Source organism: Neoarius graeffei, chromosome 16 (genome assembly GCF_027579695.1).
Source record: "Neoarius graeffei isolate fNeoGra1 chromosome 16, fNeoGra1.pri, whole genome shotgun sequence".
Classification (NCBI taxonomy): Eukaryota; Metazoa; Chordata; class Actinopteri; order Siluriformes; family Ariidae; genus Neoarius; species Neoarius graeffei.
In genome coordinates this window covers 41,526,728-41,539,187 of record NC_083584.1, presented here as the reverse complement: position 1 = coordinate 41,539,187, position 12,460 = coordinate 41,526,728, and the positions used below count along the sequence as shown (strand labels likewise).

The 12,460-nt window shown below is 41.2% G+C and overlaps 1 protein-coding gene across 2 annotated transcripts in view; it reads left to right on the top strand.

Moving 5' to 3' along the window:
- The first annotated feature begins 243 nt into the window (after positions 1–243).
- The window catches only part of nup153 (nucleoporin 153), a 78,838-nt gene continuing 66,621 nt past the window's right edge, over positions 244–12,460 (top strand). For both annotated transcript variants that reach the window (XM_060942967.1, XM_060942966.1), the window contains exon 1: positions 244–415. In XM_060942967.1, coding sequence (XP_060798950.1) covers positions 338–415 — 78 coding nt within the window. In that variant the 5' untranslated portion in view covers positions 244–337. The remainder of the gene's footprint in view (positions 416–12,460) is intronic.

Sequence of the window (12,460 nt, the reverse complement as noted above, 5' to 3'; positions counted from 1 at the left end):
TGATATTCCATAGATCTAAAGGCCCCCAGAGGCTGGTATCTTTTTTATACATAGATTCTTCGATGAGTCCTGGACGAAGGTCCTATTGATCGTGTATATCCAGATCTATAGCGTGAATGAATGGATGAAATGAATAAATAAACGGATGAATGGATCAACGCTTGTTTGTTTGTTTTCACCCCAGGACTCAATTTCCCATGAGCCTCCACACTTCCTGGTTTTTTTTTCCTCCTACGGCGCAATGGCTGACGGTCGGCCGGAGGTTTTGCAGTGAGCTGTTGACAGGAGGAGAGCGCTCTCCTCTCCTCTCCAGTAACAGTGAGTGTGTGCTTTCGCCATGGCGGCTACAGGAGGAGGGAAAATCAGAAGCAGAAGATTTCACATCGTCTCTAAACCTTATGCCAAGGGCAAGCAGGTGAGGGAGCGCGCGCGCGCTGTGGGACACTAAGTGTCGTAAACTTGGGCTGCTTTTCTTTCTTTTCTCGGCGGAGACATTTTGCGGCCTAGTCTCCGAGGCTCCGAGTCTTTCTGTTGTCGCGGCCTGAGAGCTGCTGGGATCAGTGGTGAGGTGTTCACAGGGAGCCCTCGGCTCCTCTCGCACCACCTCCTGAAAGCTGCAGCACACAAATATCAAGCTGAGCAGAAAGTAATGGCACCCGTGGACGACACACTGCGCGCGCTCGCGGACAGCGAAATGTTAGCGTTAGCTGCTAGGCTAACTAACTATTCCGGACACGTTCGTTATAACGGCACTAACCGCTAGCGCGGAACTTTCTCGTTCGGCGTCCTCGGGTGTTTCAATACATGAACACACACTCAGGGGTGTGAGTGTCACTTGTCTGGCGCTGGAGTGAAGGAGACACGCTCCGGTGTGTGTGTTCGAGCCGCGGGAGGGAGGGAGGGCTGGCAGGCGGCCAGGCCACAGACACATGGGCTCCTGAACAGCTCCAACAGTTAGCCTCAGCGGGCTAGTTAGCACTTTGTGCTACTGCTGTGTGTGTGTGTGTGTCAGTCACTCCCGCGTCTTTACTGAGGGGAAAGAGAGGACAGAGAGACATGTAGTGTTCAGAGGGGACTCGAGGAAACGAACAGATCACTGTGTGAGAGAGAGAGGAGGGAGAAAAGCTGAACGTGTGTGTATCGTGGCGTGTTTTTAGCTTCATTTACTACACACACAGACACACACGTGCTGTTGGACCAGCATTCTCCACATGTTGTTAGACTCCAGCTCTTTTCAGGGGAAAGTAGCTCAACTAGCTAAAGCACACTCAAAAGTCGCCTGAATGACGTCACATACCTATTTGCATGATGATTGGTTAATCAGGTTAGAGTTAAATAATGGGATTTGAACCCAGAATATCTCATTATCTCTAGCCGCTTTATCCTTCTACAGGGTCGCAGGCAAGCTGGAGCCTATCCCAGCTGACTACGGGCGAGAGGCGGGGTACACCCTGGACAAGTCGCCAGGTCATCACAGGGCTGACACATAGACACAGACAACCATTCACACTCACATTCACACCTACGGTCAATTTAGAGTCACCAGTTAACCTAACCTGCATGTCTTTGGACTGTGGGGGAAACCGGAGCACCCGGAGGAAACCCACGCGGACACGGGGAGAACATGCAAACTCCGCACAGTAAGGCCCTCGCCAGAATATATGTATGTTATTTACCAGCTGGGAGGTCCGTATGGTGAAATACCGTGACCGAGGTCTTGAAAGTACTGAGCGAGGCCCTCTGGGCCGAGGTCAGTATTCAAGGCCGAGGTCACGGTATTTCACCATACGGACCGACCTTAAGCTGGTAAATAATATATTTATTTTTTTCTTCACCAAATTCTAACAGAAAGCGAGAGCGCCCGAAAGGGAAACCCGAGCCGAGCCACCGTTTTGAATCCTCATTCACGGCTGTAATGCAAATTGCTTCCTCCTCAGTATACAAGTGCACTTCCATGGCAGGAAAACACTACATTTTGCCACCTATTTATACAAAATTGAGTCATTCAGGATTCAGCCATGTTTTTGCTCGGCGTTAGCAACAGTTTTTAGCTTTCTCCTGAAATGTTTTCTTTTATTTCTTCTTCCTCAGGGTAGTAAAACTCACTTTCGCTGTGAACACTGTTATTGCTATCCATGATGTAAAATTACTGCTGTTTTTCTGAGAAATGCTGGCAAAAATTTATAAGATTTTTGATAATCTTTTTTTAAATAAGATTTATTTATAAGAGAAATGTTGACAAAAAAAGCTACTATGTTGTTGTGAACGAGCGAGTCATCAGAGGTCCATAACTGGGGTCGGTATTATAGGATACGGACCTGCTCGCTAGCCAATCAGAGCGCAGGGTTTGATGGAAACCGGACCGTGAAAAAAAAAATTCAGTCCGGTTTCCATCAAATTGTGCGCTCTGATTGGCTCGCAAGCGGTCCAGAATCCTACGATCCAGACCCCGGTTACAGATCTTTGGCGACCCGATCATTCACAACAACAAATATAGTAGCGTTTTTTTTTTTTTTTTGTCAACATTTTTGCATTTCTCAGTATTAATTTTACAGCATGGATAACGACAGTGTTCACAGCGAAAGCAAGTTTTACTACCCTGATGAAGACGAAATAAAAGAGAACATTTCAGGAGAAAGCTGAAAACCTGTAACTATTGATAACGCCAAGCAAAAACATGTCTGAATCCTGAATGACTCAATTTTGTATAAATAGAGGACTACATGGGTGGCAAAATTTATTTTTATTTATTTTTTCCTGCCATGGAAGTGCACTTGTATACCGAGGAGGAAGCCATTTGCATTATAGCTGTGAATGAGGATTCAAAATGCTGGCTCGCCTTGGCTTTAGAATTTGGTGAAAAGATTTACCAAAGAAAAAATAAATGTATAATTTACCAGCTTAAGGTCGGTCCATATCGTGTGAAATACTGTGACCTCGGCCTTGAAAATACTGACCGAGGCCCAGCGGCCCCATTTTCAAGGCTGAGGTCATGGTATTTCACGATACGGATTGACCTTAAGCTGGTAATTTTTTTTTTTTTTTTTCCTTTACCAAATTCTAACAAATTGAGAGCGCCCGAAAGGGAAACCATATTTAGAACAAACCTGATTCAGATAGCGCTGGATACTTCTCTGGAAAGACGTGTGCGAGGACAGCTTGTGCGCATCGCCATTTTTCTTTGCTGTGGACACGAAAAAGTTGCACAGCAACATGTTTAGTTCTTCGCCAGGTATGTCTTCCACCTTTCGACCTTCATTTAGGTTTCGACAGAACTTCCCAAAGAAATTGAGGTCGTAGGTCGTCTTTTTTTGTTGTATTTTCTGCCCTTTACTCCTCAATAAACTGCTGGATTTGCTCAGCGTTAGCAACAGTTACAGGTTTTCGGCTTTCTCCTGAAATGTTTTCTTTTATTTCGTGTTTTCTTTTTATTTTATTATGTTTCTTGTTGTGAACGAGCAAGTCACCAAAGGTCCGTAACCGGGGTCCAGATCGTAGGATTCCGGACCGCTTGCGAGCCAATTGTAGCACACGATTTGATGGAAACCGGACCACAAAAAGAAGAAATGTAAGTTATTCACCAATATTTCATGAGCCTGAGGTGGATAATTGTTTTAGTATAGGTGATTGATTAAAAAAAAAATGTAATCGTATTAAAAAATATTTCAAACTTCAAAAGCGGCATGCAAATGTAATAACGGTGCAGCGCAGGCTTGTCGCTTATCTATGCCGAGTCACATGATGCTTTGTTTTGAAATCAATAAAATAAATCACAATTCCACCTTTTTTTTTTTTTTAAAGATTTTTTTTTGGGCTTTTTTCACCTTTATTGGATAGGACAGTGTAGAGACAGGAAATGAGCGGGAGAGAGAGACGGGGAGGGATCGGGAAATGACCTCGGGTCGGAATCGAACCCGGGTCCCCGGATTTATGGTATGGCGCCTTATCCACCTGAGCCACGACGCCCCCAATTCCACCTCATCTTTGAGTAGTTTTAGACCAAACTTCGTAGCGTCTTTAGTGCTTTTAGGAGCAGCATTTTCTTTCATCAGTTCTAATTCTTCCTCACTGAAGCGATCGACCGCCTTTCTGCTGAGTCGCTCGAGGTGATTATCGAGAAATTGTTCAAGAGATTCGGACTATCGGCGCGCATGATTTTCTATAATCACCTGAGTATTTATACTAAAGTAGAAGAGAAGGGAGATCCAGTAGAGATCCAGACAGCTGGCTACACCTGGTAGCAGTTAGAGAAAGAAGTACAGAACAAGACCGAGTGGAGGAAGACCGTCAGTGGCCCATGTTCCTCTTTAGAACCGCAGGCTTAAGCAAGAAAAGAAGGGAGTTTTAACAGAATATAGATATTCTTTATTTCTTGCATATAGAATTTTTTTCGTCATGGCACCATGGGTATGAAAGTTTTACACGTTTACAAATACTAATCGTTTCGATCGAGAATGCAGACTAACGAAGCAGAGACTGTAATTGTGAATTTCGTTTTACGTTTAAATTATTACTGTCAAGTGATGTATAAAAAAAAATCTAATTACATGCTTTTGTGGTTAATTCATCTAAATTGGTCCTGTATTAATATTTGCCATGAGGAGTATTTAAAAAAAATTTCAGCGGAAATGAATTTTGGTAGATGAATGCATCAATGGTAGGATATTATAAACTTTCAAGGTCCACATCACTTCTTTCCCAGACATTTAGAACATTTTCACTGTTCATCTGCAGTAATGGCCATAACAGTCAAAAATATGAATCAGAAACGTTTCAGCAAGAACAGTAAGTCCATAAGTTGCTCATTTTATCCTTGACGTTGTAATTCTTGTCTGTGTCATTTTAGATGGGGAGGAAAAAAAAAACCCCTCAAACTAAATAAAAATTAGTTTGGCAGTATAGATTAACAGTGATATCTGGTGCACGTAAAGACACAAGGGATAAGATTTTCATTTCGTTTTTGAGTGTGCCTTGAGACTGGTTGCTTGGGGCTGAACTCGGTCTGATCTCCGAGCTCGCTGCTAAGTGCTTTGTGTTGCGGTGATATTTCGTGCATTGAACTACTCCACTGGTATGAAAACTCCTCCTTACTGGAGAAATTGCACAGAACGCTGCCCGTATTAACAGTTCCATATGGGCTTCCCCCCCCCTTCATTGGGCCAAGCAACATTTGTCATCTGCGTCCATCATGTTTCGAAAGCCACTGTAGAAGTGTTCAAGTTGAGCTCTGCACAGTGATGTATGGGGTCAAGGGGCACCACAGAGTGTGATTTAACCTATGTGGACAAACAGTGGTGAGCGCAACAGTCGGTCTGAGTCACTAATGCCGCTTTTCCACTACAAACGCGGCTGAGTCGAGCTGAGCCGTGCCGAGCTGAGCGGGGCTATTGGAGTTGCATTTTGACTGCAACTGCGCTGAACCGTGCTGGCTGGAAGTGGGTGGACACATTGGGTGGAGTTAGCGAAAGTGGGTGGACGTCACGTGATGTCGTTAAGCGGCGCAAACAGTGACATCAGTGATCTTTTAAGCGGTAGTCTCACGACCCGGATAGTAAACAATAAACATGGAGTCGTTAGTGTTGCTGGTCTTGGTTCTGTGGCTTGTTGTCACCGACAACGCCAACAGATACTGGCAAGAGCGTATAGATGAGGCGAGGCGCATAAGGCTTCAGAAATTCTCGTAATTCGTAATTCTTCTTCTTCCGGGTTTATGGTGTTTACAGATCCCAGCGTGCTCGCGGGGCGTGTGTGGGCATGTGAGGACACTCCTCCTCACCAATCAGTGCGCAGGGGAGTGTCTGATCACGCCCCCAGCCTCACTCGGCTCGGTTTGGCTCGCTTCAGCCCCACTCCAAAACCGTGCGAGTTTTGGGTGCTAAGCAGGGCTGAAGCGAGCTGAGTCGTGCTGCCCTGACGTAGTCGAAACGGGAGCCGTGTTGGGCTGAAGTGAGCTGAAGCGAGCTGAAAAAGGGTAGTGGAAAAGGGCCATAAAGGAGTTTAGTGTCTCTGAATCTAGCGATAAACTCTGCGAGTAGCAGTGTTTTCCCCAGAAAAAATTAAAGCCCTAAATTCTGGCATGATAATACACAGACAATTGAGCGCTGAAGGTGCGAAGTGAAACTAGGGGGGTGTGGAGGCATGCCCCCCTGGAAAGTTTTTTGAAAATCGATGCTCTCCGGTGCATTTTCAGGGTCTCTGAGAGGTTTTAGATACATGATTATAGGGTAGATTTTACCAGTGTTTCAATGATTTCTGACCTAAATTTCACCTTAAAGTGCATATCCTGGACCAATTTCGTTTTTTTTTTTTTTTTTTTAAATATGAAAGTATGTCCCTTTACACACTCATCCAGAAGGGTAATTTTGCACAAGGCAGGGATAAAAGTCTTCGGGATTTACCCAGAAATCCGGATATTTGACAAAACTCTTGAAAATCTTCGGTTTTCCGAATGGAGAAATTAATTTTTCGGATTTTTCGCATTCCTAGACGCAGCGTAATACTTCGCATCGTCCTTGCATGGGCACGGCCCTTAAATCACCCAAACATAGTTAATTGATTTAAAGACAGGTGTTTTTTGTTAACAGCGCGCGTGCTGGAGCTCGTTGGGCGCACCTTCAGGTGCACGAGCTAAGGCGCGCAGGACTGACACCGTTCTGTGCAAGCGCAACACAAGCGCACTAGAAAGCATGTTCAAGCTGCTAGTGTAGCTGCAGTCTTTTTAGTTGTGAATTACGAGTATTTTCTCGTGTTAATAATTCGCCATGTCAAAACAAGCAAAACTTTCCTCTTTCTTTCGACGTGAAGAGAGGTCAGCATTTTATTATATATATGTTTTTTCCATCAGAGTTGGCCGGCGAGGGCCTTTCTGTGTGGAGTTTGCGTGTTCTCCCTGTGTCCATGTGGGTTTCCCCCACAGTCCAAAGACATGCAGGTTAGGTTAACTGGTGACTCTAAATTGAGCGTAGGTGTGAATGTGAGTGTGAATGGTTGTCTGTGTCTATGTGTCAGCCCTGTGATGACCTGGCGACTTGTCCAGGGTGTGCCCCGCCTTTCGCCCGTAGTCAGCTGGGATAGGCTCCGGCTTGCCGGCGACCCTGTAGAACAGGATAAAGCGGCTAGAGATAATGAAATGAGACATGTTAATCATTAATGTACATGAAAGAAAAGGGCTTAAAAGTTATAACTTGTTTTAGTGAAAATACTAGTGCATCTCAAAAAATTAGAATACCATGAAAAAGTTCCTTTTTTTCATAATTTAATTCAAAAAGGTAAACTTTCATATATTCTATATTCATTACATGTAAAGTGAAATATTTAAAGCCTTTTTTGTTTTAATTTTGATGATTATGGCTTATAGCTCATGAAAATCAGAAATCCAGTATCTCAAGTTATTAGAATATTCCCTAAGATCAATCAAAAAAAGGATTTACAATACAGAAATGTCCAACTTCTGAAAAGTATATTCATTTATACACTCAATACTTGGTTGGGGCTCCTTTACCATGAATTACTGTATCAATGCGGTGTGGCATGGAGGTGATCAGTCTGTGGCACTGCTGAGGTGTTATTGAAGCCCAGGTTGCTTTGATGGTGGCCTTCAGCGTATCTGTATTTTTGGGTCGGGTGTTTCTCATCTTCCTCTTGACAATACCCCATAGATTCTCTATGGGGTTCAGGTCAGGCAAGTTGGCTGGCCAATCAAACACAGTAATATCATGGTCAGCAAACCATTTGGTAATAGTTTTGGCACTGTGGGTAGGTGCTAAGTCCTGCTGGAAAAGGAAATCAGCATCTCCAAAAAGCTCGTCGGCAGATGGAAGCATGAAGTGCTCTAAAATCTCCTGGTAGATGGCTGTGTTGACTTTGGACTTGATAAAATACAGTGGACCAACACCAGCAGATGACATGGCACCCCAAATCATCACAGACTGTGGACACTTCACACTGGGCTTCAAACCCCTTGGATTCTGTGCTTCTCCACTCTTCCTCCAGACTCTAGAACCGTGATTTCCAAACTAAATGCAAAATGTACTTTCATCTGAAAAGAGGACTTTGGACCACTGAGCAACAGTCCATTTCTTTCTCTCCTTAGCCCAGATAAGACACTTCTGACATTGTCTCTGGCTCAGGAGTAGCTTGATATTAGGAATGTGAAAGTTGTATCCCCTTTCTTGAAGATGTCTGTTCGTGATGGGTCTTGATACACTGACACCAGCCTCAGTCCACTCCTTGTGAAGCTCTCCCAAGTTCTTGAATCAACTTTTCTTGACAATCCTCTCAAGACTGCGGCCGTCCCTGTTGCTTGTGCACCTTTTCCAGCCACCCTTTTCAGCAATGACCTTTTGTGGCTTACCCTCCTTGTGGAGGGCATCAGTGATCATCTTCTGGACAACAGTCAAGTCAGCAGTCTTCCCCATGATTGTGGTTGTGTGTACTGAACTAGACCGAGAGATACACTGTGTTCATACTGTTTTACTCAAACTCGAAATGAAATATTCTAATATCTTGATGTTTTTTTTTTTTGTACTGTATGCCGTACTGATTAAAATTAAAATAGAAAAATGCTTGAAAGATTTTAGTTTGTGTAATGAGTCTATAATATATAACACTTTTTCACTTTCTTAAATAACTGATGGAAAATATTGAACTTTTTCACAATATTCTAATTTTTTGAGACGCACTAGTAAGGACTAAAATGCACTGGAATGCAGGGTTTTGTGTGTTATTAAAATATTTTTGGGGTAAAACCCCCCCCCCCAATCTTAGTTGGACTTTCAAAAGTTCAGGTTTTTTTTTTTCTTTGCTCCACTTTCATCTCAAACAAGGCTACAGCAGAAAAAAATTAAAATAAAATAAAACGCGTCTGGAAAAATCCCAAGGGAGTCTGGAGTCAGATTCGTGACGTCACCTGCGGAAGCGCCAGCAGGCTGTGAGAACTTTGCACGGCTTCAGTGCACAGCCTGTGTAGACCAAGCGCTCCCATTTCTCTCTCATTGTCCGGTCTTTTGGGAAATGATGAGTGCTAATCCCATCAAAATTGGTGTTGCTACACCCTCCTACGATACATCTGTTAACCATTTTAATAATTACGCGATAACGTTGAAGAAATGTGCAGAAAACCACCAGGTCGTTTTCTCATAAACAAACCAGCGCTGATGTAGGATTCAGAGGGAGGCGTCCCGCACGCGACGTCACGAAAATCAATGTTTGCCGGGAAATCCAAATGCCAAGTTTTTTCAGAGGCGGACCAATTCACCTCAAATGGCTTGATTTCAACTGAATTTTTCTGGTATTGCGCAAGGTAAAAAAAAATTGCACAAAATGTGACAGATATTTGACCAAAGTTTAATATTAAATAGAATTACGTTGATCTTGCTCCTGAATTTACCCGTGATATGCACTTTAAAGTTCAACATGCAAGTTACTGTTTTGTTCTAGATTACTGAGGTATGTGATCGATTGAAAATCTACGGGGATTCCTTAATTATCTATGATCAAGTGGTGTTGTAACAAAAATGTGCATGAAAATATGACCAGTGTTTTGCTCCAACTTATGCAATCCGATGAAGAGAATCGATCATCATGACCTCCTGTTGATCACAAAGGGATCTGAACCTAAGACCTGCCACCTTAAAATAAGTTGCTGTATTACTGTAACTGCAATGATTTAGAATGTTTCTGATGCAATTACCGTAATGTATGTATAACTAAGATACACTGAAAAGAAAAGTAAGGCAACTGCATATTATAAAGTTAAAATTTTGGCACTTTATTAAATGGACTAGATTAAGATTAAAACATATTTAAAGGAAAAGAAAACTTACTTCCTACATTTAAGTTTGCAGAAAGATGATGTACTTATAAACACATTTATGAAGAGAATTTGTTAATAAGTGTCAAATGTAGCATAATTTCGAATAATAATGATAAGCATATTTGGCATTGTGATGTCACTGTGAGCCTTTAACAAAAGAATAATCCAGAGCCGCCTTTTGTTAAATGGATCCCAGTGATGTCAAACTGCCAAAAATGCTTATGATTATTATTTGAAATTATGCTATTTTGGACAATTTCACTTCGTGAGAGTGTTTAAGTACATAATCTTTCTGCAAACCCAAACTAATGAATGAAAGTTTTCTACTCCTTTAAAGCAGATTAATTCTCTTTGGCTTTTGCTTGGCCCAATGTTGGCCAACCCTCTCATAGTCCATCTCGCTGCCATCCATGCTGATGTGGATCAAATTGTCCAGCGAGTCTTCTCCTAGCTTATTAAAATCAGTCGGCTTTGTCCGTTTGGTGGGGGACATCAGCAGCAGCCAATGAGTTTGCTGATAATGAATCGGAAAATTCCAGGATGTCTGACGTTTTCTTTCGATATTTTTATTGGACGGTTTGAACACGTGATCTTGACATAGCCAACAGATTACAGTTTGTTTACATCATACCACGCGGACATATTATTTTGACAGAATCAACACAAACGTTGGGAAACAAAGGCCGCTTGTTTAACACAAATATCAATCGATATGTAAATGGATCTGTTATTTGCTCTCCTATGTATCTAGTTACTTGTGGGTAGGAAATTTAACGTATTGGTATAAATCTAAGCGTATCGGATTTTAACTAAAGCGACTAAGTGTATCGGCAGGCAGAGCAAGCGTATCGGGCCGGATACGCTAAAACGCTTTGGGGAAAACCATGTAGTAGCACCGCGTGGACATGAACACTTTAGTACACGGAGAAATAAAGACTAACGGTTGATGGAGTTCTACAGAGAAGAGGTCATCACTACAGTCAGTTACATGCAAAGTGTCCTTGTGTTGACACAAATAGCCAAATGTATTTACATAAATACGCTCATTTGGTTGTTTTTTTTAAACTAGCTAACTGTTAGAGCCAATGTCAAGCTGTTTATAAGCGCTCATACAACAGTTGTTACGATACCCGAAAATAAATATAACACCTTCATGCACACTTCTGAACAATCAAATTCAGCCTGCTTTATAAGATGTAAATTTCTTCCAGATCACATTATCGTTACTGTAATCTAAAATCAGCCATTGTCTCTTTAATTTTCACATCTGTAAATCTCCGATATCTTTACAAACTTTCTACCAAATACCAAATTAAATTTAGCAAGTTCTTGATTGAATGCTCTAACTTTTTTTTTTAAATCATCTTTTTTTAAACTGAAGATGTTTTTTAACCTCGAAAATCATCATGCAACAGTCCTGAACTGTATAAGTTTTATATATCAAGAATGTCAGATTTCAGACCTGAATATGGACAAGTTTTGTTTTATAAATGTACAATTTCAGTTATAATTTTTTTGTCCCTTAAAAAAACACATGGTATTTCTACACGAGCTTTTTTACTAGAAGTGATTTAAAAAAAAAAAAAGTCCTATGACATTCAATTTTATGTAAATCTGAATTTTTTTTTATTACAATTTGAGTGGAAGGGTTTTTGTTTTATAGCAAATAAATGTTCAAGAACTTTCATATGCAATCTTATAAGTTTGAAGAAACATATTAGAATAAAATAAAATCCAAACAAATAAAACTTGTCATGACTGGATTTGACACGATCCATCATGCAGAATCAGACACTGAAAACATTCCCGCGATCAGACTTAAGCATCACAATATTTCTGTTTGTAAACTGACTGACTGACTTTAATGCTGTTTAATGTCTCCAATAATAAATGGATTTTAATTTTATATATAAAAGAAATTAGACTTCTGTTGAGAAAATTGAACCAGTGTTTAACATTGAAAAGGAGAACGTTTTAAATCTGGAAAGTTTTGACAGATTTATCGATTAGTATAGGTAATCGTATGAGGCCGAGTAAAATTAAGGATTAATTTCAAAACTTTGAAAATCACGAGTGAAATTGATCCTTAATTTTACGAGGAACCATACAATTACTTGTTTATAATATACAGGGCCAAATTCATACTTGGGAAGCCATTCAACTTCACAACATTTTGTCCTTCCCGTTTTCTGAACCAATCAGGGCGCGAGACTATCTTGCACATTTGAATCAGTTTCTAAAGCGTCTTTCATCATGACACAGCACGAGGATTTTGAAAGTGGGGCCATCCTTTAAAAAAAAAAATCCGTTTCCTGTCCACCGGGTGAGCAAAAAAATTTTCAGTCAGGAGGGAGGGATTTTTTTTTTTTTAAATATTTTTTTTATTATATATGGATGGATAAGAAATCGCAATGCTGTGTTTGCTTTTTCTTTCAGTACTTTTTATTACAAAAGCAGACACATTTAATACAATATGACAGTTTAATCAACTGAAACTTGTACAAAAACTGTAAGTTAGCATTTTAAATGCTGACTGCAACATTTGCAAAACTTCTACAAAGGTACTTAAAATGTCCGACACACGGACTTTTTGTAGTTCTAAATGGAGCGTTAGGCCTAGTTCGGATGAAATTACACTATTAAAAT